This window comes from Lygodium microphyllum, chromosome 24, assembly GCF_053477565.2.
Source record: "Lygodium microphyllum isolate KBCC chromosome 24, Lygodium_microphyllum_v1.1.10, whole genome shotgun sequence".
In the NCBI taxonomy this organism is placed as follows: Eukaryota; Viridiplantae; Streptophyta; class Polypodiopsida; order Schizaeales; family Lygodiaceae; genus Lygodium; species Lygodium microphyllum.
Genome location: NC_141158.1, coordinates 99,744,848 through 99,771,793, shown reverse-complemented (window position 1 = coordinate 99,771,793; position 26,946 = coordinate 99,744,848). Strand labels below are relative to the sequence as shown.

Sequence of the window (26,946 nt, the reverse complement as noted above, 5' to 3'; positions counted from 1 at the left end):
AACCCCCTTGACAGCGGTTCGGAGGTAGCACTCCGGCCTGACGGTAAAGGAAATATTCCTTGGACGACTAGGGAAGATTCATAATATGGTTGGACTTGCCGACCAAACTACCTTCCCGAGCTATAAAAGGAAGACCCTCTAAAGCCATCGCTTTCGCCCAGTCAAAGTTGTTACAACTACCCTAAGCTCTTCGCCTATCATTTGTCTAGATCGCCATCTAAGCTTCACAATGGAAGCACACGAGTGGACAGAGCCATCTTTGTATCAATTCGTTTGAAATTAGAGCAATCTCTATTCTTCTCATATTTGTTGTGTGTTCTCTACCCCTTGCTCAAATTTTGTATGCTGTGCCGTGTGATTTCTACATCCCCTAGTGACATTTCTGCAAAAATTCGAACTGTAATGTATGATTTTTTTCAATTTATTTGAACTTTTGTGAAGGAATTTGGGGTTTTTGCGCGACACGCATTCCAAGGCAAGAAATAGGTAGTACAACAACATTTAATTGCTGTTACAATCAGATTGAGCAGAAAATTTTGGGAAAAACCAACAAATTTTGGTGAGACTTAACATTAAATTGCTGTAAGCTATCCTTTTGTGGGCATGCGTTTCGAGGCAAGTGTGATATAGCACTGCATTGCTGTCATTTGCAGGCTGCGTGCTGATTTCTATGACATTGGGCACATTTTGGCATATTTGTGACAGTTAGGTACTTGCATTCTAATCCCATGGGGATTTTTGGCACTTGGAAGAGTACACTCTATACTTCAACTGTGAAGTATTTGGCTGTTGATTTTTCATGCATCATTGACAACATGGCATATCAAGGGCATAATCATCAAAGGAGCATCCTTGGTGTCCTCACTTAGAAGGACAAACTCGATGGCACAAACTACCTGTTGTGGAGTTTTATGGCCCACAACCTTCTTATGGTGAAGGACTTGTGGAACTATATTACATGTGATATGCAGAAACCAGGAGGTCTTGCACCTCAGATACCTCAATGCAGTGCTCGAGAACAAGTTGCTGGTGCTATTTCTCCTCCTCCTCCTTCTCCTACTGAGGTTTAGAGGAAATGGGACTCGAAGGATGCACATGCACTTTCTTTGACTGCCTTATCAATGAAAAGGGCAATTACTTCGCACATTCAATCGTATAGGACCTCAAAGTCTGCTTGGGATGTACTTGAGCGAATGTTTGTGACACACAATGAGGCCATGATATCCTATCTTTGTAGAGAACTGGCCAATGTGAACATGGATGAGGGTGATAGCATGATGTCGATCACTATATTAATGAATGCAAGAAGAGATTGGCCAAAGAGAAGGAGGAGGACTCCGATTTGTTGGAGGTAAAGGCGCCTCCGCCTAGCCGCCCGTGTATTACTACACTGACAGTACCCACCATTGTGTACTGCAGGTGGCGGGCGCCCGTCACAGTCACTTATTCTTTATTCTTTTAGTGACAATTTGAATAAAGGAAGGCCCGGCCACACATTGTGGTTGTTGGAGTTCCCACTTTTGAGTCTCCCTCTCTCTTGGCTCTTGCTCTCCATCCGCCATAGCTCTCACCGCTAAGCTTCTTCCTCCTGGGTTCCACTTCCCTTTCAACTGGTATCAGAGCAAAGGCATTGGAGCTTGCCCGGCATTCTTTTCAGCCCGGATTTGAAAAGCTTCAACCCGAGCTTCAATGGCAACTATGGCACCTTCATTTGCAGGTATGTTTTGATCTCCCGCCTCCTCCCCGAGCTTCCGGACCTTCCTCGGCTTCTTCCCGGGCTGCATTGGAGCCCCCTCGACATTGCCAAGTGTCCTCGAGGACTGTTGAAGACCCCCCAGCCCCCAAGAACAGCCAGCGCATTTTTAGGGGGCTGGGTTGACCTACTCCTGGCATTTCCCTGCTCTTCATGGCACTCTTGGCAACCTTCTTGAGCATTGCTTGACTCCCCGACATTAGTGCTTGACTCCCAGTGATCGATTCGAGTGCTTCCCCCTTCAGCCCTTTGCTGTATACACAGTCCCAGGACTGTCAAAACAGGGCAACACTTGACATTTACTGTTTGATGCTTCTTGGCATTGCCCGTTTGATGCCTGGTGATACCTAGATGTTATGGGATGCTATGTCTATGCTTTGGGACTAATTTGGAGCAAATTTGACCACCATTTGAGCTTCATTTAACAGTAAATTGCTTGCTGTAATACAGTGGGCTGAAGCTCATTTACTTGGTGTATGCATTGGTTCATGGATACAGGGTGCTTACTGGAGGTTTAATTGATCATACCGATGTATTTGGAGGTTGTCAATGTTAGCATTTGAGTCATCCCCTGGACAGGCTATGTTAGGGTTTCTGCACAGTTAGGGTTTGGTACAGCAGACAGATTATAGAGCCACGTCAGCAACAAACAGAGTACAGTGCCACATCAGCAGATTGCACAGGTGCCACATGGCAGCCTGCAATGCAATCGGACAGTTTTTTTGGCATTATTTTATTGCAGTCATCGGCTTCGTATAGCAATCCTCCAACACATTGTTCGTACATTATTCAGTGATTTCAGATTCTGATATTGAGATCTGTTGGCTGAGACAGACTGTGCTCGAGCTGACGGAGATCGAGGTCATCAAGTCAGAGACATATGCAGATATTTCCTCTGCCCCCTTGTGTACTTTTACACTCTTATACAGCATACTACACTGCAGATTTTCTACGTTTACACTGTCTCCTCTCTCTCTCTCTCTTCTCTCTGTGTTCACTCTCTCTCTCTTCTCTCTGTGTTCACTCTCTCTCTCAGTCTTTGTCCTACGCCTCCACATCGCTACACTCTGACAGGGTATCAGAGCGATGAAGATGGACTGACTGAGGGTTGAACCTATCTGAAGAGGAGATTTCAGTGCGACACAAGGCTGCGTTTCCAAGATTCGAGGGCGAACAGGAGGGCTGCGCATCGGATCAAGGCTAAAGCGAGCATGGGCGTGCAAGAAAGGAATCTAATCGGTGAATTTGCTGCATGTTATTGCTTTTCGAAGGGAAAGAAGGCTACATTTGAGGCCTTCCATTGCAGATTTTATATTTTCATCACCTTCGGCAAGTGAAGAAGGTTTGGGCAGCAGAGGAATCAGTCCTAGAAGGCTGCGTTTTCACAGTCAGAGGGGACTGCTTTTGCGTTTGTGCAGGTATTGCAGTCTAACATGTCTACAGAGACTGATTTGGAGTTCCAGGCGATCATGGACAGGAAGGTGCCTGTCCACCGGCTCTTCCAACGGATCAAAAGCTTGATGGTGACAATTACCGCATCTGGCGGGCGATGGTGTTGGCCATTTTAGAGTCTTATGATTTGGTCGGTGAGGGATGAGTCCAAACTCTCTTCCAATGCTCGTGCAGAGATGTCCAAGCCCCAGTCTCATTGGGACAAACTGAATGCCAAGATTCGATCTTTTCTGTTTCTGTCTTGCACCACAGCCATGATAGCTCACATCGAGCACTTGACAGTGCTCATGAGATATGGCTGAAGCTCGACCAGATGTACAATTGGATGGCCCTGAAAAAGAGGGTTTCTTTGAAGGTGCAAATGCGGATTTTGTCTGTGAATAAGTCTTCTTTGCTTTGGGAACACATCAACAAGCTTCGGCAGCTTCAGATGCAAGTTCAAAATGCGGGGAAGCCTATTTCCTCCAAAGACATGGCGATCACTTTACTATCCCAATTGCCGCCATGATTCGTACTTTTTATTCCGCTCTTATTGCTTCACGGCGGGAGTCGACTCTTCGGTGGGAAGAGTTGGTTCCTATGGTCTTGGACCAGGAGGAACAATTGAAGGGACAAAATGCTTCCAAATCGGAGGCATTGGTTGGTCAAGCCTCTCAGAAGAAGGGGAAGGACCAAAAGAAGAAGGAGGACAACAAATCCAAGAAGGATAAGGAGAAGGAATCGACTTGCCATATTTGTGGAAAGACCGGTCACTGGAAGAAGGATTGCCCCAACAAAGACAAGAAGGATACTAAGAAGAAGGACATAAAGGACTCTAGAGCCGTGGATGCACCCTCATCAGCTGCTTTTCTACACTTAGCAACCATTGAGAACTTTACACCGACAACTTCTGATGCTGCGATTCCCAGGCTCGAGAGTGGATTATGGACAATGGTGCATCACGGCATATGACTCCTCCTTCCGTTGGTGTTGCCCATTTGCGACCTTTGCATGGGCAGATTCTCATTGGAGACAACTCTTCTATGTCTATTGCTACGAGGGGTGAGATACACCTTATTCCAAATGGACATGGTGGTATCCACACCTCTGAGGTGTTGCATGTGCCAGGATTGGGGTATCATTTACTTTCGGATCATAAGATTTGTGCTCTTGGCCTCTTGATGGAATTTGACAGTGATATTGTTGGAGTCCTTGATCGTGGATCGAGGAAGGTTCTCTCTGCAAGGTATGAGGAGAATGGAGTCTACAAATTGAAGTCTTCTTCAACTCTTACTTCTCTTTTTCTTACTTCTCAGACATAGTCCAAGCTATGGCATGCTCGGTTTGGCCACCTAAACTACGAGTACCTTCGGAAGGCATCGTGAGGATCGTTTATCCGAGGCTTGTCGGACATAGTGGTGAGCCATCAGCCATGTGTCTCCTGCATTCGTGGGAAACTGCATCGGGATGTGATTCCCAACAAAGCTTCCAGGAGGTCTACTTCACCCATGAAGCTTGTATCTACGGATCTTTGTGGCCCGATGAGGACCGAGACCCTGAAGGGGAGCTTGTACTTCATATTGATCGTAGATGACTACAACAGGATGACTTGGGCCTATTTCTTGACCTTGAAGTCAGAGGTTTTCTCTCATTTCAAGAATTGGCTTCTCTTTGAGAAGAACCGTTCTGACCGGCGACTGAAGACCTTGCGTTCAAACAAGGGAAGTGAATTTATGTCTAATGAGTTTGCTCGTTTTTGTGCAGATAGGGGCATTCACCAGGAGTTTGCTAACACCAATACTCCCCAAGAGAATGGCATTTTGGAGCGGAAGAACCGAAGTGTGATCAAGATGGCACGCACCATGATGGAGCACCAACAGACACCTCAGTTTCTGTGGGCCAAGGCAATGACTACTGCAGTTCACATCCTTAATCGATCTCCCACTTCAACCATTGACAGGATGAAACCTTTTGAGGCTTACTTCGGAACTAAGCCTGATGTCTCTTATTTCAGGATCTTTGGGTATGACACTTATGTGCACATTCCGAAGACGCAGCGTGATAAGTTCGAGGCGGCTTTCCGCCGACAGGTTTTTATTGGCTATAGCTCCCAATCCCAAGGTTATCGTTTATTTGATCCCGTTAAGCAGGATGTCTACACGACCGAGATGTGCGGTTCGTGGAAGTATCGACCACAGAGGGGGTGAGGAGCACCGCGTCCTTGGAGATCCAGGGGAGAGTTGGGCTCCCGAGACAATTTCTTTGGAGCCAAAGCCTCTTGATGGAGATTCTTCTTCGGATTCAGAGTCTTCTCTTCCACCGGCCACCCCCGAGGGCTTCCGCCGGTGGATACTCCTGAGTCTTCAACTAATGGAGAGTGACGGGGAGAGGTTCGTCCTCCTCGTTGGGCCCATGACACCCTCCGAGATCTAGGGATTGAGGGGGTCCCTGAGGAGTGGGAACCGCAGGATGGACAGTGAAGGTCACGGAGGAACTAGGCACATCCTTTGGAGCTTGTCTGCTCCAACTATTGTTTATTGATCTGTGTTATGCAGGATCGAGAGTCCACTTCAGTGAAGGAGACTTTGCAGTTTGATCATCGCCGAAAGGCCATGGAAGTCGACTTGGAGGCTATTGAGAGAAATGGCACTTGGTATCTTGTGCCTCGTCCCTCTCACAAGAAGGTGATTGGTGTCAAGTGAGTCTTCAAGAACAAGTACCTTAGCGATGGTTCTTTGGACAAGCACAAGGCTCACCTTGTTGCTAAAGGTTTTGCTCAACGCCCAGGCATTGATTTCCACGATACTTTTGCCCCCACTGCTCGTATGGCAACTGTTCGAGCTGTTCTTGCCTTGGTTAGCCATAGGAGATGGCCTGTTTATCAGTTGGATGTGAAGTTGGCCTTTCTAAATGGTGACTTGCAAGAGGAGATCTATGTTGAGCAGCCTCCTAGCTTTGGATCCTCGGATGGAAAGTTTACAAGTTGAAGAAGGCCTTGTATGGCATCAATCACGCTCCGTGTGCATGGAACGAGAAGATTGACTCGTTTCTTCGGTCAAAGTTGGGATATTGGCGCTCCAAGGCCGATCCGCAGCTTTATGTACACACTTCCGAGGTTGGTCATGTGTTGTTCGTGTTATATGTTGATGATTTGATTTTGATAGGGGATTATGCACAGAAGGTCCGAGAGACCAAGACAGCTTTATATCAAGCATTCGAGATGACGGATTTAGGGCTTCTTCGTTTCTTCTTGGGTCACGAGATTTATCAGTCTCAGAGGGAGATTTTCATCTCTCAGCAAAGGTACATTTATGAGCTCTTGGTGACTTTTGAGATGGAGACTTGTCGGCCCATTACTACTCCTATGGATCCGAATTGGAAGGCCACTTCACACTCCGATTCTCCCGTGATGGATGCTTCATGCTACCGTCAATTGATTGGATCCTTGATTTGGCTTCTCAACACTCGTGTTGATCTTTGTTTTGTTGTGGGTCTTTTGGCAGGGTTCATGACGGAACCCAAACAGGTGCATTGGCAGGCTGCCCTGAGGATTCTTCGGTATTTGAGGGAGACCTCTGACTTAGGGGTTTCTTATCCCGCAGATACAGATGCTTCCGATCTGGTTCTTGCAAGTTGAAGTGACTCGGATTGGGCTGGCGATGTGGACCACTGACGATCTACTACAAGCTACTGTTTTATCTTGGGTCCAGGTGTTATCTCTTGGAGTAGCAAGAAGCAGCCCATGGTAGCCCTTTCTTCTACTGAGGCGGAGTATCGGGCTGCGTCTTCCACCACATGTGAGGTTGTGTGGCTTCGGAGATTGTTGAAGGAGCTTGGCTGCCCCCAAACTCGTCCTACTCTTATGCAGTGCGACAATGAGAGTTGCATTGCCTTGGTACAAAATCATTGAGATCCAGTATCACTTCATTCGGGAGAAGCTTCTAGATGCCATTAATGTGGAGTATTGCAAGACAGAGGATAATCTTGTAGATTTGTTTACGAAGGCGCTTTCCCAGGCTCTTCTTCGGCAACATTCCAGATCCCTCAGTCTGATACCTCATCCAAGATCTGAGAGGGGGTGTTAGCATTTGAGTCATCCCCTAGACAGGCTATGTTAGGGTTTCTGCATAGTTAGGGTTTGGTACAGCAGACAGATTATAGAGCCACGTCAGCAGCAGACAGAGTACAATGCCACGTCAACAGATTGCGCAGGTGCCACGTGGCAGCCTGCAATGCAATCGGACAGTTTTTTTGGCATTATTTTATTGCAGTCGGCTGTATTTAATGCAATCGACCTATTTATTTTATGCCTTTTATTTCTGCTTTATATAGCAGTCCTCCAGCACATTGTTAGTACATTATTCAGATTCTGATCTTGAGATCTATTGGCTGAGACAGACTGTGCTCGAGCTGATGGAGATCGAGGTCATCAAGTCGGAGACATACGTAGATATTTCCTCTGCCCCCTTGTGTATTTCTGCACTCTTATACAACATACTACGCCACAGATTTTCTACATTTACACTGTCTCCTTTTCTCTCTCTCTCTCTTCTCTCTGTGTTCACTCTCTCTCAGTCTTTGTCCTACGCTTCCGCATCACTACACTCTGACAGTCAAATGCTTCTTTTTGGTTCCGGAATGCTTTTGAGCTTGGATTAGGCTCCGACTTGGTCGTTCTTCACTGGCATTTGGCTTCAGTTGGCATGCTTTGGACCGGTCTATCCCTATTGTCACTGCTTGACATTTAGAACTCTTGCATTTATGCTTTGGTCAGATATGGATGCCACTTGATTTGCCCATGCTTAACAGTTACTTGGAACTTCATCTTCACATATATGTGAGCATTTTGGATCTATTGGGCATTCCATTTGGTTGTCAGCTACATGCTCTTTGAATGCTTTCAAGCTTATGCTTTACGGGTCTGAGATAGCTTGGGATTTATGCTCCGGATGTACCTTATTGGGATTTGGCATGTCTGATGCTATGTATTTGATATATTAGAGCGTTGCTTGATCTCTTTGCATCTGACTTCACTTCTAGTGGGAGCCTCTTGGTATATTCGGATGTACACAAGTCTTATTTACAGATGAGCTTGAGCTTGTGGGACAATTACATGCATTTGCTCTCTTGAAAGCTTTATGTCTGGAGTTTGTTTGTAGTGGGCTGATTTGTTACACCTATTGAGGCAAGCACCTATCTCTGTCACAAGTTTGTCAGTTTTGTATGCATCTTGGATGGTTATGTATTGAGTTTCTTGCTCTATCAGTTGTGCTTGTGCTTGGTCTCTTCTCTTACCTCGAGACCCATTACATGCATGACTTCTAGACCTATGAGATGTCTCTTGCCTGACAGGTGATTGGTTTGACAGTTCTTGGTACCTTCTTGCCCCTGGACACTCACTGTTGGATGTATCTTGCTATCTGGCATTTGCAGTGACATATGTATCAGTGATTGCTTCATTTTGGGACAGTTTTACATACTACTGTCATTTATTACAACAAGCTTAAATCTGCAAATTTTGAGCACTTCTATGAGGGTAATGCTTACTATTTGATGTTACCTTGGTCATATTTGGTAGACAGGTGCTTCTCTTGGTGAAATCCACCCTTTTAGCTTGGTTTAGCAATGGTTTTAGTGCATTTTCTGCTAATTACAACAACCTGCAATTTTGCCTTTTTGCTTTGATTTGGGACAGTATGGCTGGTCATCTGAAAGATACAGCTCTCTTTAACATTGCCAAGTTGGATGGTACTAACTATGGGTATTGGAAGTCCCAAATATGGCAGGTTTTGGTGCAAAAGTTGCAGATTAGACCCTTGCATTTCAAGGGTGTTAAATCTGAGGATATGGATGATGATGTTTGGATGGAAGTTGATGAGCTATCCAAGTCTACCATTATTTTGTCACTCTCAGAAGAGGTCCATCATAATGTTATTGAAGATGAAAATCAGAGTGCATGGAATTTATGGGAGAAGATTCAGGAGCGCTATGCGCAGCAAAGTCCTGTGTCACAGATGTATTGGCTGAAGCAGTTAATGGACCTTCACATGGAGGAGGGGACCTCCCTTTCATCTCATTTCAGTCAGTTTCATGCTATCATGAAGAGTCTGTTGTCACAGGGTATTGAGTTCAAAGACAACCTACACCCATTGTTTCTGCTTGGCACCTTGCCTGAATCATGGGATGTCTTCTGTACTGCCATATGCACGAACAAGCTGGATGGACTGAAAACCAAAGATGTTGAGAGTGCTTTATTGACTGAGGAAATCAACAGGAGAAACAACGATGCTTCCCGCTCTTCACATGCATTGACCGTTAGAGATAGCAGACATGGCAGGCATGATAATGATCATAAGGGCAGGGACTCTCAGAAGTCCAAATCCAAGTCATGTGGTCACAGTAAGTCCCGTGGACGGAAGTCTGATCTTACCTGTCATTATTGTGGAAAAGCAAAACATATTAGGCCGCAGTGCCATAAAATGCCCGATAATAAGTGCAAGGAAAAGGAAAAAGAAAAACTGCATGAAAAGTCTTCTGAGCGCAGTATTGTACCTGCAAAGTCCAGTGTGAAGATAAAAGAGGTTAATGTCATGCAGGCACTGATTCAAATGATAATTACATACTTGCTGTCACAGGGACGTGAAATTTTGAGATGCTTTAATCTTGCTAGTAACATTTGATTAAGTTATTAATCAAATGTGCCAGGTTGTTTAGCACAAGTGATGCACATGGCAGTTATTTCATAGGAAACGGGCCAAGGACCCCGAGGATACAGTGGGTGTTAAAGGAAAAAGTTATGTTAAGTTATGCCAACTAGGTTTTAGTGGTCAGTTGGTGCCAGTTTGGACCCTAGGACAATTGTTTGGCAAGTAAGTGTCAATGGTGACACTAGGGACTAGCATTAATTAATGCTAGTTTAAGAGTCAACAAAGGTTGGGAACCACTCCAAGTTGCAAATGGCCTAGCCAATTTCATTATAAATGGGCAAGTTTAATTTTGGGCAGGGTCAAAAGAGCTGAAATTAATTTTCACAATTAATTAATTCTGAAAAATTAATTTAATGGCTGAAAATGCATTAGGAAGGGTGCCACTAGGCAAAACTTTCCCATGCAACTAGGGAGAAGGCTGTTGGAGGGTGGTGAAAGCTGAATTGCAGCCATTCTGAGCTTGGTGGAGGGAGAGGAGGTGATCAGATTTGGCTCTAAGAGGCGACGACAACTGATCGCGCGCCGCGACAGGATAGGGGGTAGCAGGTAGAAGAGGAGGGCTCCCAGCCGAGCTAGAGTTTTACCCCCCTTTTGAAGCTGTTAGTGCCATCAGATTTGTCATCAGAGCTACGAATCAAAAGATACATTTCAGCTGATTTTCTCTCTCTCTACAGCATTCTCTCATCTCCTCCAGTCTATGCTCAAGCATTCTCAGTAATTCTCAGCCATTGGTGGCATAGTACAGCCAAATTTGGTGGACAACAGAGAGTTTACTGCTGTAAGCCCTAAATTACAGCAGTAATTAGGGTTTAGCAGCCACCTTGGGACCCGTGCCATCAGTCAAAGGCATTGTACACTGAAATCAGCATCGGAAATTCGCAGAATTGTGAGGATTTCAAATGCCAGCCCATCTATTGTGAATTTGGGACAGCATTTGACTAGTTGGGACTCCATTAGAGCAAGTCCTAGGTGGAAATCAAGGGGCAATTTGCCCAAATGCTTTGCTGATTATTGGAACAACAAGGGGCTTTTGAATCAGCCAAGGAGATCGTGAAATCTCGGCTTGTAATATTTCCATTAGCAATTGAAATTAAAGAAATACCGAAAGAGGCGCCAGTTTTGGGGCCAACAAGGTGTCCACTGTCCAAGTTTATGAAGGTAAAGTGAGCATTTCAGTTTATGTTCATTTGCTGATTGCTGTAATTAAGTGCTTAATCAGGTTAAACCACCCTATCCGAGAAGGAAGGCTGGTTTCACTTGCAACTTCTTCACACGATGCCTTACAGACTTCTGAGATACATTCTATGTGTGCGCAGTGCTGGCTCTTGGATTCAGGAGCATCCTTTCATGTGACACCCTGTAGAGATTGGTTTCATACCTATCGTACCATATCTGGTTCTGTGCGTCTTGGTGATGAAGTCTCTTGACATTGTGGGCATTGGAGATGTTAGGCTGCAATTTCCTTTTGGTAGTTCTATTGTTTTGCATGATGTAAGCCATGGACCTCCTCCGCTAATCCAACTGCCTCTTGCTGTCAAAATTGACCAACAAGCCTCCAAACCAATAAGCCCCTTGATTTGCTTGGAGATTAGCCTTCACCCTACTCATTGAAAGACAATTTCAGTCCCAAATCTGATATTGGTTGTCTGGCCTCTTGAATCTTGCTAAAATTCCTCAATTTCAGCTGTTGGAATTCAAGTCCTAGGCCCTCAATTCTAAGCACACATCCCGAGGCCGCTGTCAAAACCCTAATTTCTGCTGTAAATTAGGGTTTACAACAAAGATTGACTAAAATCTCTTCCTTTGATGGCTGAAATTGCTAGAAAATGTTGAGATACTAAGTGATAGCCTTCTAATCTCATTTTCTAGCATTATTCAACTTACTAAATTAATTTTCAGAATATTAATTCTAAAAATTAATTTAACAATTATTCTAGTGCTCAAAAAATCAATTTTACCAATCAATAATTAAATTGACTAAGCCAATTTGTCTTCCAAGTATCCTTGAGCAATTATTAGCCCTTAGATTGGCATTAATTAATTAATTAATGCTTAGTCTCTAATGTCACCATTGACATTAGTGGCCAATAAATTGGTCTAAGCCCAAATATGACACCGAGTACTACCTAGTACCTGTTAGACATAACTTATTACAACTTTTGCCTTTAACATCCACTACATCCTCAAGGTCCTTGGCCTATTACCATGAAATAACTACTACGAGCATTACATGTGCTATACAACCTTGCACATTTGATTGATAACTTAGTCAAATGTTATCAACAAGATTAAAGCATCTCAAAATTAGCATCCCCTTGACAAATCTCCCCCTTGAAATCCCTGCAATCATCTTCGATTGCACTACATTATGCCAAAGGAAAAGCATACTGCACCAGAATTTTCATAAGGCATCACAGTCACAACATTGGCCACTGTTGTCCAACCATGCCATATTCCCCAAACTTGCTGAAAATTTCTAGCCAGCATATACATAACATAAAACTAAAAATTAGTCCAAAAATTGTTGCTGGAGAACCACTGGATGCATCCATAACTCATGTTTCTTAGCTATTCCGACTCCACAACCATAGTAAAGCATATTCTCAACATAAACCATGGCTGAAACTATCAATGGCATTTACTAACACGCTGCTGTCCATGGAATCAGCTATAAACCATTGAAAACTAAGTATCAACTGATCATAAACCGATCACTTTTTTATTTAAGAACTGATCACAAACTTATTACAAAACTGATCAGTAACTAATGCAAAAGTTGATACAAAACTGATCCCAAAAGTGACCATAAATAGTTCTCAAACTAATCAAAAAGTAAGCTGAAACCAATCAAAATTTGACCTCAAAACTGAGGCAAAAACTCATGCCAAACTGATCATAAACTAATACGAACGTATAGTTTCAGTGCCCAAGTGAAACTCATACTCATCTACATACATCTCACAATGACTAATACACTAAGTAGTGACCTCATGGCAAACATACTGTCAGCACAATACCTTAGATGCATACTGAATACATTTGAGATCCACTATATATGAGAGTTGCCCACAACTAGTGAAGTGGAAGTGCTACCTTCCCCTTAAGCATCAGCCAATACTCTGAAACCTTGCTCTTCAATGCTCTTTAATAATGATGGTAATCCTCAAGCTAAAGATGAATTTGTACGCATGGAGTCTCTTATAAAACAATGTCAAGAGAATATTCAAAGAGCCTAAGGCTTAATGAAGTCTTATGTGGATGATAAGAGAAGGCATGTGGAGTTCCAAGTTGGAGATTGGGTATTTCTAAAAGTACCCAAGTCTCGTTATGCATCACTCAAGGTCACAACAAATTAGCCCATTGCTTTTATGCTCCATACTAAGTGCTCCAAAGGGTTGGAGATCTTGCTTATAGGCTTCAACTACCCTCTGCTACCCCCATACATGATATTTTTCATGTTTCTCAACTAAAGCCTCATCGATTGCTCCACTAGCATCATTCGCTTATGCTCACTACCCACATTTGAAATATCATGCAGCTATATCGGCTCTTCCTTCAGTGCATCTTACTGTCCTAAAGCTCCTGAAGACGATTTCCTCCTCTTGCCTTTACTACCCTCCTTTAAGGGATTCGAAGTGCATGAACTGAGGATAATTTGCCAATTATACAAACATTTTAGCTGTTGTCATCAGCTTATCATTAAAATGGTCATCAAATTCCTGGAAGCTGTCATCTAAAACTTAGGACCACCAAAAAGACTATTGCCCCCTCCTATATGTTATCATCTATACCAGAAGGAGCTTGGGTTGTTGTCACCTACTCCTGGAGGGCTCCAAACTACTGTCACATACTATAGGACTAATCCTTGGTGGCTGCAAATCACATCAGCAATCTCTCTTTACTCTCCAATAGCCTCATGCTCTCTCACAATGGCTGGAATAGACTTCCACCAGCCCCCATTAATTTTCAGAATATTAATTCTAAAAATTAATTTAATAATTATCCTAATATTCCAAAAAAAATCATTTCAGCAACTAATAATTCAATTGGCTAGGCCAATTTGTCTTCCAAGTATCCCTAAGCAATTATTACCCCTTAGACGCATTAGTCTCTAATATCACCACCGACATTAGTAGCCAATAAATTGGTCTAAGCCAAAATTTGACATCGAGTACCACCTAGTACCTATCAAACATAACTTATTACAACTTTTGCCTTTGACACCCACTGCATCCTCAAGGTCCTTGGCCTGTTACCATGAAATAACTACCATGTGCATTACACATACTAAACAACCTTGCATATTTGAATAATATCTTAATCAAATGTTATTGGCAAGATTAGAGCATCTCAAAATTTCACGTCCCCGTGACACTCCAAATTTCCTTGCCATATATATAATGATCTAAGTTCATATTGAGGAGTATGTCCACCTAGAGGTATTTAAGACCCTTAAGCTCTTGAATCAATGCAAGTAAATGTTAAAAGGTTTCTAACTAAGATATGATCCTTGATCCAAGCACAAAATTTTGAAAAAAGGATGCTTTAAGAGCTATTTAGACCCTTCAAATGAATAAGTTGAGGTTACTAAGTATCTACTCACTTTCATGGCTAGATCGTGATAATGTTTTGAGTAGCACCTAATACTTGTAGAATGCATTGTTGTGCAATGATTTTGAGGTCATGGAAGCAACTACAACTCTCTATGAACCAAGTGCAACTTGATTTGCATTCCGTGATAACATCTTCTCGCTCCAAGGGTACAATGTTTCCAAAACTAGAAGGCCTAGGTTCATCATATTTTCTCCGCACATTAGATCTTACCATGTGTGATTCGAGCTTATATATTTGCAAGCATACAAAATTACCTATAAGTTCAAGATCTATGCATACATAATTACTTTATGTGTTTAAGATCTATGCATACATAATTACTTTATGTGATAGTATATACACTAAACAAAGAATAATCGACTTTAATACTTACACTTACATCAAAAGAATTATTGACTCCATATTGGTTCAACGATTGTAAGTTCACACAAAGAGTTGCACTTATAAACCCATTTAAATGATTAATCTTCTCATATTCACTTTGAATTGGCTAGTATTTGTTTCAATGGTGTAACACAATCTCGAGAACACACTCAAACTAATAAAGGCATTTAAATCCTTACTAGGGCATTGGACTCGTATCAAGCTTGAAAGCCTATGACTAAAAGCTTTATGACTTCACAATCTTAATTCTTTTCCAAAGAATTAAGCATCTAATAAGAGACCTCTAAATATGACCACTAGGATTGAGCACCAATCAATAGATTTATTGAGAAGCAACTAGACTTCTAACTTCCCATGTTTTCAAGATTACAACCTGTCTTCCTAGATGCCACACTTGAAAAGCCAAATGATCCCCTCTTTTTTACTAGCAAAACTTGCTTCCATAAGATTTTATCATGCACATCAAATTCTCTAACCATCTCCAAAGTTTCTTCCACACACCCCTAGCCCCCTTTTTTAAGTCCATAAAATTTTCAATTTCTCATTTTATAGCTTACAAAGAGTAAAATTTCAGCATCATCATAAATATTGTTCCAATATTATTAATCTCTTATTGAAAGATGTTAACAAACCTTCTACAAAATCCAATTTATTGTAAAGATTTACCCACCATTTACATGAGCATGACATGATCGTACTTTGTATTGTATACTCCGAGAATTAAAGACCATATTGTAGCAGTAACCAAACAGCTATCAATTTCTTTATGGCATCGCCATTTGGGACACATGTCAATTACTGAAATGAAAGCTTTGTGCCCTTTAAATTATCTTGCATGTTTAAACTTTTCTAAGCTTGGCTTTTATGTGCATTGTATTTTGATAAACAAACTAATTTGTCTCATAAGAGAGGTGATGGTACTAAAAGATCAAAGTGCTTGGATTTTGTTCATAGTGATTTGTGTGGTCCTATGCCTACAATCTTATTGGGTGGAGATTCATATTTTTGTCACTTTCATAAATGATGCTACTAGGAAGGTTTAGGCTTACCCTCTTTGTAGGAAGAGTGATGTGTTAGATACATTCTAACCGGTCTTGGCATTTGTAGAGAATCAATTGAATAAAAAACTCAAGTACTTAAGAACTAACGATCATGATAAACACATTTCACATGCCTTTATGAACTTTTGTGGAAGCTCTAGCATCAAAAGAGAGTTGATACGTCCTAAAAATTTTGCTCAAAATTGAGTGGCTAAAAATATGAACAAGACCATACAGGAAAGGATCTCTAGTATGCTTTCTAATATTGATCTCACTAAAGGGTTTTGGGCTGAAGCTATAAAGACAACAGTGCACTTGATCATGTCAGAAGTGGTGTAGCAATGGAAGCATAAACATGTGCTGAAATAAACTACTGAACACAAGACAAGAAAAAAAAGAGAGAACACAATACAGATGAGAACTCAGATGTATGCTCGGGAAATGGAATCCATATACCAAGATATGAGACAATACAGAAGTAATGTGAGTCACCGACTATGGGGGCACTGGCACATGCTCCCTCTCCCCAAGAACTGTTGGGTGATGAATGACTATGGAGAAGGGAGCCTGAGAATATATAGGCCAAATAAATACGATAAAATATGACTGTCAAATCCCATTAAATACTGACAAATAAAATGCCTAAAATATCTCTGATGCCCAGCTTGTTGTACCACATGCACAGACTCAGCCATGAACTAACAAATTTGCTAACAAATCAACAAGTTTTCTACAAAGCCATTGGATGGCAAAATTCCAAAGGACTTACATATGGAAAGTGAACTAGTTATGATTACTTTCATGTCTTTGGCTGTGAAGCATTTATGCATGTACCTAAGAATAAGCAGAACAAGCTTGATCCTAAGTCTAGGAAGTATATCTTTCTTGGATATAGGGAGTCAAGAGAAATGGGCTCTCGTTGATGGGATCCTAAGACTCAGAAGGTAGTACACAACCATGATGTCATTTTCAATGACGACAAGATGCATAGACAGCCCATTAAGACACTTGAGAATCATAGGATAGTGTTCTAACAGGATGGATAGTTGTCCCATGAGCAATATGTGCAACATGTTCCACATGATACAAGGCTTGGATAGTCAACTAATGCAGAGGTAGGGGTGCCACAGACAAGTGGACAATCTCATGTTTTACAAGATAGATAGATAGGACAACCATAGGCTCTTGTTTAGCCAATTTTTTGGTGGTTTACAAGAGTTTCTAAACCACCAAATAGATACACTTGGTCTTTAGAGCCTAGACTATGTCATGGTTACGAATTGTGGTGAGCCTTCTTGTTATATTGATGCTAAGACTAGGGATGATAGTGTCACCAGGTGGTGATACTTTTTACAGTTGCTTTTCTAATTTACTTATATAAATATTTTATTTTTCTTTTCTTTTGTTGTTGTTGCTTCTTACCCCCAAAGTTCTCTTGGAATAAGCCAGGATCTTTGCATAGCCAGAAGAGGCAACCATTGGGACAAATTGGACTAATGGTTTGTTTGAGCCTTAGGATTGGTTCCATATTGAATGGGCACTAAAGAATAGAATGCCAATGGTTTGGGACTGTTTGCTTAGCTGCTAGAGATGGTGCAGGACAATGAGCCTAGCCAAGACAAAAGATGCACATGTGAGAATGCTCACGGAATAAAAGTCATCATAACTGAGCCACATTACACTTTTTGATGTGGTCACAATGATAAAAGTTGCTCAGGACAACTTGAGGAATGCAGGGATCACCATCCATAAATTTAGAGAGTTACTATTTTTGGACCCCAGAATCTGTTCGTGTCATTATCTTCATTTTTGCACGAGGATTAATTCTCTGGTCTATACCGAGGTCAAATTTTGCACCGATCATGGAGAATTTTAGACCAAAAGATTTAAACGGGAAAATTGTTACATGTATGCCATGTGGCACAAATTCCCAAAAGAGAGAGAGACAGAGTATTAAAAAAAAACGTAATACGCATAAGGGGCAGATGGGAGAATGAAGTTTTGAGGAGCTGAGGGCAAATTGCTGCAAGAAAATTAGCCATGGAGAGTACTTCTACGTCTCTGACTCAAGTACGGAGGTAGAGCTTGCTCCCTTTGATCAACTCTCTCTCTATTCTCAGAGGAAATGCTTCGCATGATGGGCTGATTCCATCGAAGGTACAATTCTGTGTTTTCTCTAAAATTCTGCACATGAATCATTGAGTATTGGTCACACAAAATGCAGGACATGTTGGACAGTAAGAACAATGAATTCAAAGATCTGCAAACTGTAATTCTCTACACAAATCATTGAGTTTTAGTCACATGCTGAACAGTAATAACAGTGAATTCTGCACATGCTAGATAGTAAGAACAGTGAACTCTCGATATGCTGGACAGTAAGAACAATGAATTCAAGACAGTAAGAACAGTAAATTCTGGACATGCCAGACAGTAAGAATAGTGAATTCAGAGATTTGCAGACTACAATTTTGCATAGGAATCATTGAGTTTTGGTCACAAAAAATGCTTTCCTAAAAGGGATGTTCATCTGGACATATTGTACTGTTCTTATGCAGCTGGGATTTACTCAAAAGAGATGAAAACCAACTATTCACAGGTTTTGGGACATTATCATTTATGTAATTTTTCTTTTTTTTAAATTGATAAAGAAATACTGGGAGGGGCGCCAATCGGGCCAATCTGGTGTTGAGTGAGGAAGTGAGATCTCTGCTTATGTGTGTGTGTGTAAAGACCAAGTGTTAATTGAAGGAACTACCGCTTTATGAGTCATAGACCGGTTACAGATAGTCATAAGTGAAAGAAGACTATGCAATCAAAGATGGATTCTTTGGTAAAAAATGCTACTTGGCAGTTAGTTTCATTGCCGTAGTTTCATTGCCGAAGGGTAAACATACCGGGGTTCGATGAGGAAAAGGATGAAATGACCAAGGTTTCTTGTGCTAATGTACACCATGGTTACTATACGTCTAGACATCGCCTATGCAATGGGAGTGGTTAGTACGTATATGGCAAACCCTAGCAAAAGGGATTTGGAGATAGTAAAGAGCATCATGAGATACTTTGATGGCACTAGAGCTATGTACATATGCTTCAAAAAGAAAGATGAATCTATTCTTGTTTATATAGATACCGATTTTGCAAGAAGTAGTGGTGCAATCTCATGGATATCTCGTTTACAACCATGTACGGCTTTATCTACCACTTAGGCTGAGTATATTGCAACCACTAAAACCTACAGGAAAGCTATATATATATCACAACCAAAAGTTCCTATAAAAATCTGCCACATTCTGTCTATCGGTGGTCTTCGCTACTACATTCTTTCACCTTTGCTCTAAAAAATGTATTTCATCTCCTATTGCTCATAATCTCTACCATCTGCTCCTTTTCAACTATGTTAAAAGTGGTCAAAGGCTCAAAGTTGTCATGTTGTTGTTCTTATCATTTGCAATATTTTATGGTCTTGCCAACTGATCATAGCAATACCTAATGCCCAGTCTATATGGCAAACAAAGAAAAGAAGAGAGCAAAAAAAAAGAATTGTTTCCCTTAGAATGTTTTTCACAAGTGACACAATCCAAGTTCAAACCGATATGGCTTGATATTCTCTTCCAAGTCCTAGGAAGTGATAGCCATTAGAAATACATGTATGCTAGTAATGGCACAAGCAATGGTGTAGGAGAAGTCTAGAAGACAAGTCCAGAAAACCACTTGCAAGTTTCAAAAGCATCACAACACTAATGCACAAAGAATCCAAAATTCAAATGAAGATCTCAAAAGTTAATGTTGAAAATACATAATCTCTCATCATAAACTCTTAGCTCTTTCTTCGTGGTATGGATATATAATAAGAGGATCCTAAGGAGTGCGAAAATAGACAAAGAGATACCATTTGATCATGGTTTCTAGCTCCTTTTACCATCAATGACTGCTTTTATAAATAGTGGGTTGAGATTGTATTTAACATTCTTTGAAAGATCAAAACCCATCATTTAATATTTATGATCTTGCATAACTTGAATATAAATCACAGCCAAGTTCCTTCTATAGCATAAAAACTCAAAATTATGCATGTGGAGACTGATTTTTTGTATGAAGTTGGCCAGGATTCATGAGCCCTAGTCACTAGAATTGACCAATGTCCTAGTTAACATATACAATCCATATTAGGGGTACTTTGAGGATCCATGAGTTATTTGAGTAGAGCTACTTCATCTCATTGTCTCTCTATGCACCAAGGCTTGAAATTGTCACCAATCCACCTTGAGGAACCATGCCCCACCAATTATTAAACACAATCTAGTACAACTCAAAGTGCCTTTTAAGTCCTGCACATACTGAACCAAATTTATTTATGTAGAAACAAATTTTGTGTGAGGGTTGCTGCATTATTGCCATACCACAGCCGTTTGAGTTCTATTCATCACTTCTAGCATGGGGTCCTTTTCCCTGTCTTCTTTCCTTTTTCTGGTTGTTTTCTAGTGCATAGTTTTCTATTCTCTGTTGTTCTTTACAACTACACTCAATATGGTGATTTGCAAAAGGGTTAGTCTTTTACAATAGATGTATCACCAATAAACCAGTTTTCATAGCAAATTTCATCCCACCAACCCCCCCCCCCCCCCCCGACAAGTAAAAAAGGAAAAGTAGGCATCCTAACATCTGGCAAGGCACATCAAACTTTTGGATTTTGAGCTTTCTCCCATTTCCATAACATGGCACCCACAACTCTCTTAATTTCAGAATACCTCTGAAAAGAAACATAGAACCATCTCAAATACTAACCTGGTGAGGAATAGAAGTTATGCAGATTAAAAAGATAAGCTTTCACCCATTGTTTTGGGAAAAAACTTAAGATCCCTAATTATGCTTACTTGGACCGAATAAACGCTTCTAGACCTCCGCGATCATTTTCGCTAGGACGCTTATAAGAACTAGGTAACTCTGCCTCCCAAAATGCATTTGCCTTTCCATTTCCCATACCTGTACATCCAAAATAAAGTGGGAGTATGAGAAATGCACTACATGACCCTCAAATGCACCACAAGCTTGATACCAGAAGTCTCATTTTTTTATGAAATGTCTGCTTAGATGACAAAGCAATATGTGCGAGTAAAGAAGAAACCTTGCATAAAGGCAACCTGCTCTGGAAGCCATGTATCCAAAGTTGCTGAGCGAACCTGTCAACAAGAAACAAGTTAAGTAACAATAACCAAGAAATAAAACAAATGACAAAGTGTTTGATGCATGAAATTCTGTATCAATCTGCAGAAAACTGCAGCTGCAGTTCTCACAATTCCCAATGCATTTCAAAGAACTGATTGTCAAGGGCTTCCATCTTATGCGCATACCTAGACATGGCCTGAGAACAAGGTACAGCTTACAGTTAAAGATAAATACCAGACTCTGAACATAACAGCATAGCCCTTGCATGTAGGTAAGGAACTCAGTATAGCCCTTGCATGTATGTATGTTTCTTACTCTATGATCACATTTCATAGATGTAACTAATCATCTGAACTGTCGTCGTTGTACTAAAGAAACTAGCTATACTCATGCATGCCAGTGTTTCTTTCACCAAATAGTGCTTGACAAAAGATAGAGATCCAAAACAGAAAAACAAAGAAATTTGAGGAAGAAAGAACATGCAAAAGGACAGAAGCAGAGGCAGGCCCGAAGCTGGGATAGGGGAATAGAGATGCACCTTTGATATGTGGACCCCAAGGCTACGGTGAATTCCAGAGCATTGAATGCATACAAAAATTCCCAAGTTTACACTTGCCCAACGTGGTCCCCTACAACAAAGTACAACAAAACTCTATTAAGCACAGTTTTTCCATAGGCAGTCCTTCAAGAGCTTGCAGACTCCATCTTCACATGCTCATACCCAAAACATACAAATATATACGTATACCAACAAAAGAAAAAGACATAAACATGTTTATTGATTGATTCAGAAACAGTTCACTTCAAAAAAGCTTGAAACAATTGATTCCCTTTACACATTCATGCATAACTGAGAGCTTACAGCCATTCATAATAATCATCACTCTTAGCAAAACTTGCTGTTGAATGGAAAAATGCTGTCCATTCATTACACAAACACTTTGAGATAGTTAGACCAAAGATACTCATGAATGTACATTTAAAAAGCTGTTGTGATCATGAGACTCGTAGCCAAATTTATAACAAGTTATAAAACACTTATCCTGCTTTAGATCTTGATTTTATAATCCAACAAATCCTCATCTGCAATATGGTCAAGACAACAAAATACTACAATCAGCAGGAACTATGGCCCCTTCAGGGACCATCTAAACCTGTGTAGATCTAGCCTGCACAAATGACATGACACAAGCCATACAAAGAACCTCGGTGCTTTGCATTTTTACAATAGCAGTACATTGCTCTAGTTGAGGAAACTCTTTAACCCAGTCATAATCCATAGACCATCAATCATGTCTACCTCCAAAGAATTTGGTAAATTTGGCCCCTCAACCAGCTCTAGACTTCTCTTTTGCTCTCCTGATCCAAATGTGGATGTCATACCTGTGAGTTATGCTACCTCTTTACCAACTCCAATAAAAACAGATAACCCAAAAAAAACACTCACTTGCTTAATATGGATGTCCATTATCCATGCTGAAATTAGAGGATGATGTCATAAATGCTAACAAACCAAATTGACCATTACTCGAACAATGGAAAGAATAGAGGGCATAACTATGAGGTACAAAATAAATCACTCCTTGCCCAATAATTGTGAGCAATGAGATATAGGATCTCAAAGAGAAAAAGCAAGCATGCTATTGCCACAGACATAACAAAGCAATTTTGCCTTTGAACTAACTGATGAGGCTGAACCCACAAACACTATCCAAACAGCTGCTGGCTGCCGCTAGACTGGTTTCCAAAGCACGAATGGACTCCAAAGACACTGAATCGAATACAACAAATCAATCCCAGGCTGAAGCAGAAATGAAACTCAACTTCTAGAGCATCAGATAGTTGGGAAGATGAGTAACAAGACAGCAAAGTGGCAGTGAGGATAAATTTCAATGTAAATTTTGGATTCCTGTATTGGGGTCCTGTAGGCAGCAAACTGACATGCAAATTTCAGGCTCACATTGGGATGAGCTAAGGTGCAATCTTGCTGCCCTGTAAGGTAAACTCTAGTGCTACAAACTGATTTGCACACACATGTATGGCTGATCCAAAGTTGCCACCACAGCCTCCTCTAAATGGCACTCCCTTCTTCACCAAAGCATGAGGTGCAGCAATCTTTGATAATAAGAACATAGTCCAAAAAAACAACAGACATAATGCTATGTTCTTAAATTTGGCCAATTGCAAATTGCCTCAACCTTAGAAGATCCATATGCACCCCATCCTTAGAAACAATGTGCCAGAGAAAGTGAATCTCCTCCAAGAAAAATCACCTTTTTCTGGCATGTATGACCGGCCTATGGTTGCAGTGTCATGAAAAACCATTGCCAAATGCTTTTTGTGCTCTATCTCATTCTTTGAATAAACAATAATGCCATCACAAAGGGAAAAATAACCCCTCCCCAAAAAGATGATAAAAAGTGCCCATGATAGCCATATACATTCCAAGGTAGCCATAAGTGCTACCACCTTGTATTTAGCCTCATGGCTAGAAGTGGCTGGAGATCTCTATTTCTTGCTAAGCCAAAAAGAGCACAAGTCCCAAGAATGAAACAATTGCCCCTAGTGGACAATCTAGTGTCGTAACATCGAACTCACTATATGTAAAAGCATGGAAATGTGGATAAGTCCCTTGAGGATAGAAAAATCCATAATGTCTAAGTGCCTTTGAAAGACTAAGATACACATTTGGCTGCTCGTGAATGTTGTGTGCGCATGAGCCTACTCAACTATAGTATTGCATAATGTAGATCTAGTCTAGTATGACATAGATATATTAAGCATCCCACAACCTTCTAAATAGAGATATATCACATGGTTTTCTTGCATTATCAACAGACAATTTGAAGTTTGTTACTTTGGAGTAAAAGCTACTGAAATCTCCCATCTGAAAATTTGCAAAAGGTATCCCATATACTCCATGTCATGACAATTTTCCATAAAATGATAGTATAGTCCTCTCACATGGTGCCATGTGTGCACCCATGTAGTGTGCGAAGTGCCTCTATAGGTCAACTACCCAAGATAGTGATGTTCTAGTAGATGGATCTAATGGTCTACCTCCCAATGTTTTTTGATGTCTTGTTTGCAACCATTCAATTTATTTCTTCATTAGAGTATGGAAGAGCCCCCAAAACCAAAAACTTAATACTTCAACCTCCTATTACACCATTTGGATGAGAGGTCAAACCATTCAATGGTAGATTTGTGCTTCAATCTAAGATATTATGAACCCCTCAATGATTCAATGTCAAGATAGGAGCCCTACAAGATAAACTACGACTTGGAACAATTCAATACTATAGTCCAAATAAAACTTTATACACAAGAACTACCACGTTAAGGACCAACTTTGTTATATTAGATATAACACTCAAAACCTCACTTTTGCACATGCCATATACATGCAAGTTTCCACTACATTACTAAACAATGACTTCAAATGCTCCTTCAAGTAATGCTTCTTTGAAATCCAATGAAGAAGTGCAAAACACTCTAGACTTCCCAATACAAAAAGCAAGGTTAATGTTTCAACAATGAGTAGAAAAGCTACAGAAAGCTAGGTATCTCTGTTAACATCCTTCCTCGCCTTGGTATATATTGCAATTGTGTTTTAAGTAATCTAGGCCTACACCCCCAAGGTTCCCACCCTTATATGGTGATATGTCCCAAGTAATTTGATCCCTATTAAAAAACAAGATTCCTTTTTGGCATTTAAGCGTCCCTTTCCTTTAGCATCCATCTCCCTTAGCTTCAACATGTTGTAGCGAATTCATTACCTTGTTAATGGTATGTTTGGATAGATTATAATAGAGATAAAGCAGAGGGTTGATTCCAACTTCAAACATTCAAAGTTGTTCTTTATCATTGATCCTTAAGAATTGATTGGTCTTTGGAAAACTTCCATGAACCTCTTTAAATATAATTACACTTCTCCATCATAAAAAACCTTGCTCAATTAACTCACTCCTCACATTAGTCCAAGCATACAACACTAGACAATTGTACTTTTCTAGAAGTATTTTTGCATATTGCAATCAAATGACAAAGCTAAATAGTGAGCTCATGCCTACTTGGAAAAGTCACATAGTTCAACTACCAACACCAAATCAATCAGTGTATGTAAGTACAACAAGTCTATTTCAAGTGTCTTCATAATATATTGACATTCAAGCATGTATCCTTTGCAAGGCATTCCTGACACACATTGAGATATAAAGCATAAATGAAGATAACTGAAAGTTGAAACATTCTCACGTAAAAAGCACATAAGCACTAGTATGCAAGCCTTCATTTCAATGCTCCTAATTTTTTGCTCCTAATCTCTCGTTTGCACTTGAATAAGTCCTCAATGTCAGGCTTGGTCATCCCATTTGTAGCCTTGTGTTAACACCAAAGCCCCAAGATAGTTTAAACTAACTCTGCTAAGTGCTATCATCCCAGGCCATTGAATATAATCAGCCAGGTCAGATAAGCTCATAACAAATCATAGACTTATCAATGCTTTAGTTGCCTTGCCAGTCCAGTGACAAAACCAGATCTTCATAATCAAGCTTTACTGAGAAGAAGTTTGAAATTAATGTGACCACTGGGCATAACACGATACGTTAATTTTTACATTGCAACCCACACTCATAGGAATCCCCGCCTTCGTATAATTCTTATAGATCCTGCGTTTCTCTTCTATCCCGAAAAATTTCCATTGATTATCTTCCCACAAAGGAATGAAGTAGGTTTCAACGTTTTCTTGCAGTAAAAACTAACTACAAGGAGATTGAACATACTTGCTTTTGCAATCCGCACACTCTCTATTGTCTGGCAGCTTCATGAGACCTTCCAGCACCTGAAAATACACCAGTGCTAAAATCAACGAACAAAGCAAGCTTGTAAGAACGTAGCCTCTTGTTTGGAGGACAGCATTTAAGACCGTTTAACGCATGCAATAAAGATCCAAGCAAATCAAACTCTCGCTATATGGCCAAAACAAAGTTATCGTTGGTGCCTTGTGAAGGATCCAATGTCAAGAATGGATATCAACGGCTGAAACTTTCGTGGCTGAAACGTTCGTGGATCAATCATCAACCACGCTCCATACAACAGGCATCGGAGAGACTGGCAGCAGAAAATCAGGGTTCTCTGGTGAACCTACCGCACGATGCCTGGCATTTTGCTCCTTTGTGACGGAGGCCTTGTCATTGGACACCATACCGATGACACGCAGATGCGGGAATGATCATCCAAAGACGGGACGACGAATTTACTCAGATTTGCGAGGGATAGACGGAAGCCGATTGAACACGCGCGGGCAAGGAAGTCCCGCTTACAGAGATCTGGCTATGGCGGAGAAAGAAAAGAGCCTGAAAACTTTATTGGGCAGATAAAGGAGGCGAATGCAAGTCAATGTGAAGAAAGGTGGGGGGGATATACAAGCAGAAAGGACTTTGTAATAAAAAGGAACAACATAGTATGTTTTCTTTGATCCCCTTTAATGATTTAGGCCTTGCTTGCCCACATAAAGAAGGGAGCTTATTGGCTTCACAAATGTGTCACACTTCACCCAAATGTCTCCTCTCTCTTCCCTTTCCTTTTCTTACACTACCATTACCTTTTCAAAGTTTCATACCCTTAAACTTATTTCATAAGTGACTTTCATATATGATTTGTCTGGTCATCCTCATGATGTTAGGTGCCAAACACGCCATTACGTACGAGTTGTCACCACTGTAATCAATTTCTTTTACCAAAGGCTCAATGAGGTGCCTTTACGGAAGAGCTTGTGTGTGTTGTTCCCTGGCATTGGTATACCAATTCAATGGGTACTCTCAGTTGTACCTATGTAAGTTTTGCT

At 40.9% G+C, this 26,946-nt stretch overlaps 1 protein-coding gene across 2 annotated transcripts in view; it reads right to left on the bottom strand.

Annotated features, from left to right (window-relative positions):
- AGD5 (ARF-GAP domain 5) overlaps nucleotides 1-26,609 on the bottom strand; it is a 31,908-nt gene extending 5,299 nt beyond the window's left edge. The window contains exons 1-5 of one of the 2 annotated variants that reach the window (XR_015688482.1): nucleotides 26,248-26,609; nucleotides 25,883-25,941; nucleotides 21,637-21,727; nucleotides 21,058-21,112; nucleotides 20,807-20,915 (exon numbers count right to left, since the gene is read on the bottom strand). Coding sequence is in view for 1 of the 2 variants with exons in the window: in XM_087666096.1 (XP_087522222.1) it covers nucleotides 20,807-20,915; nucleotides 21,058-21,112; nucleotides 21,637-21,727; nucleotides 25,883-25,941; nucleotides 26,248-26,304 (371 nt within the window). In the remaining variant the exon portion in view is untranslated. The remainder of the gene's footprint in view (nucleotides 1-20,806; nucleotides 20,916-21,057; nucleotides 21,113-21,636; nucleotides 21,728-25,882; nucleotides 25,942-26,247) is intronic. The other variant, XM_087666096.1, reaches the window with a different exon arrangement.
- Nucleotides 26,610-26,946: the final 337 nt, after the last annotated feature.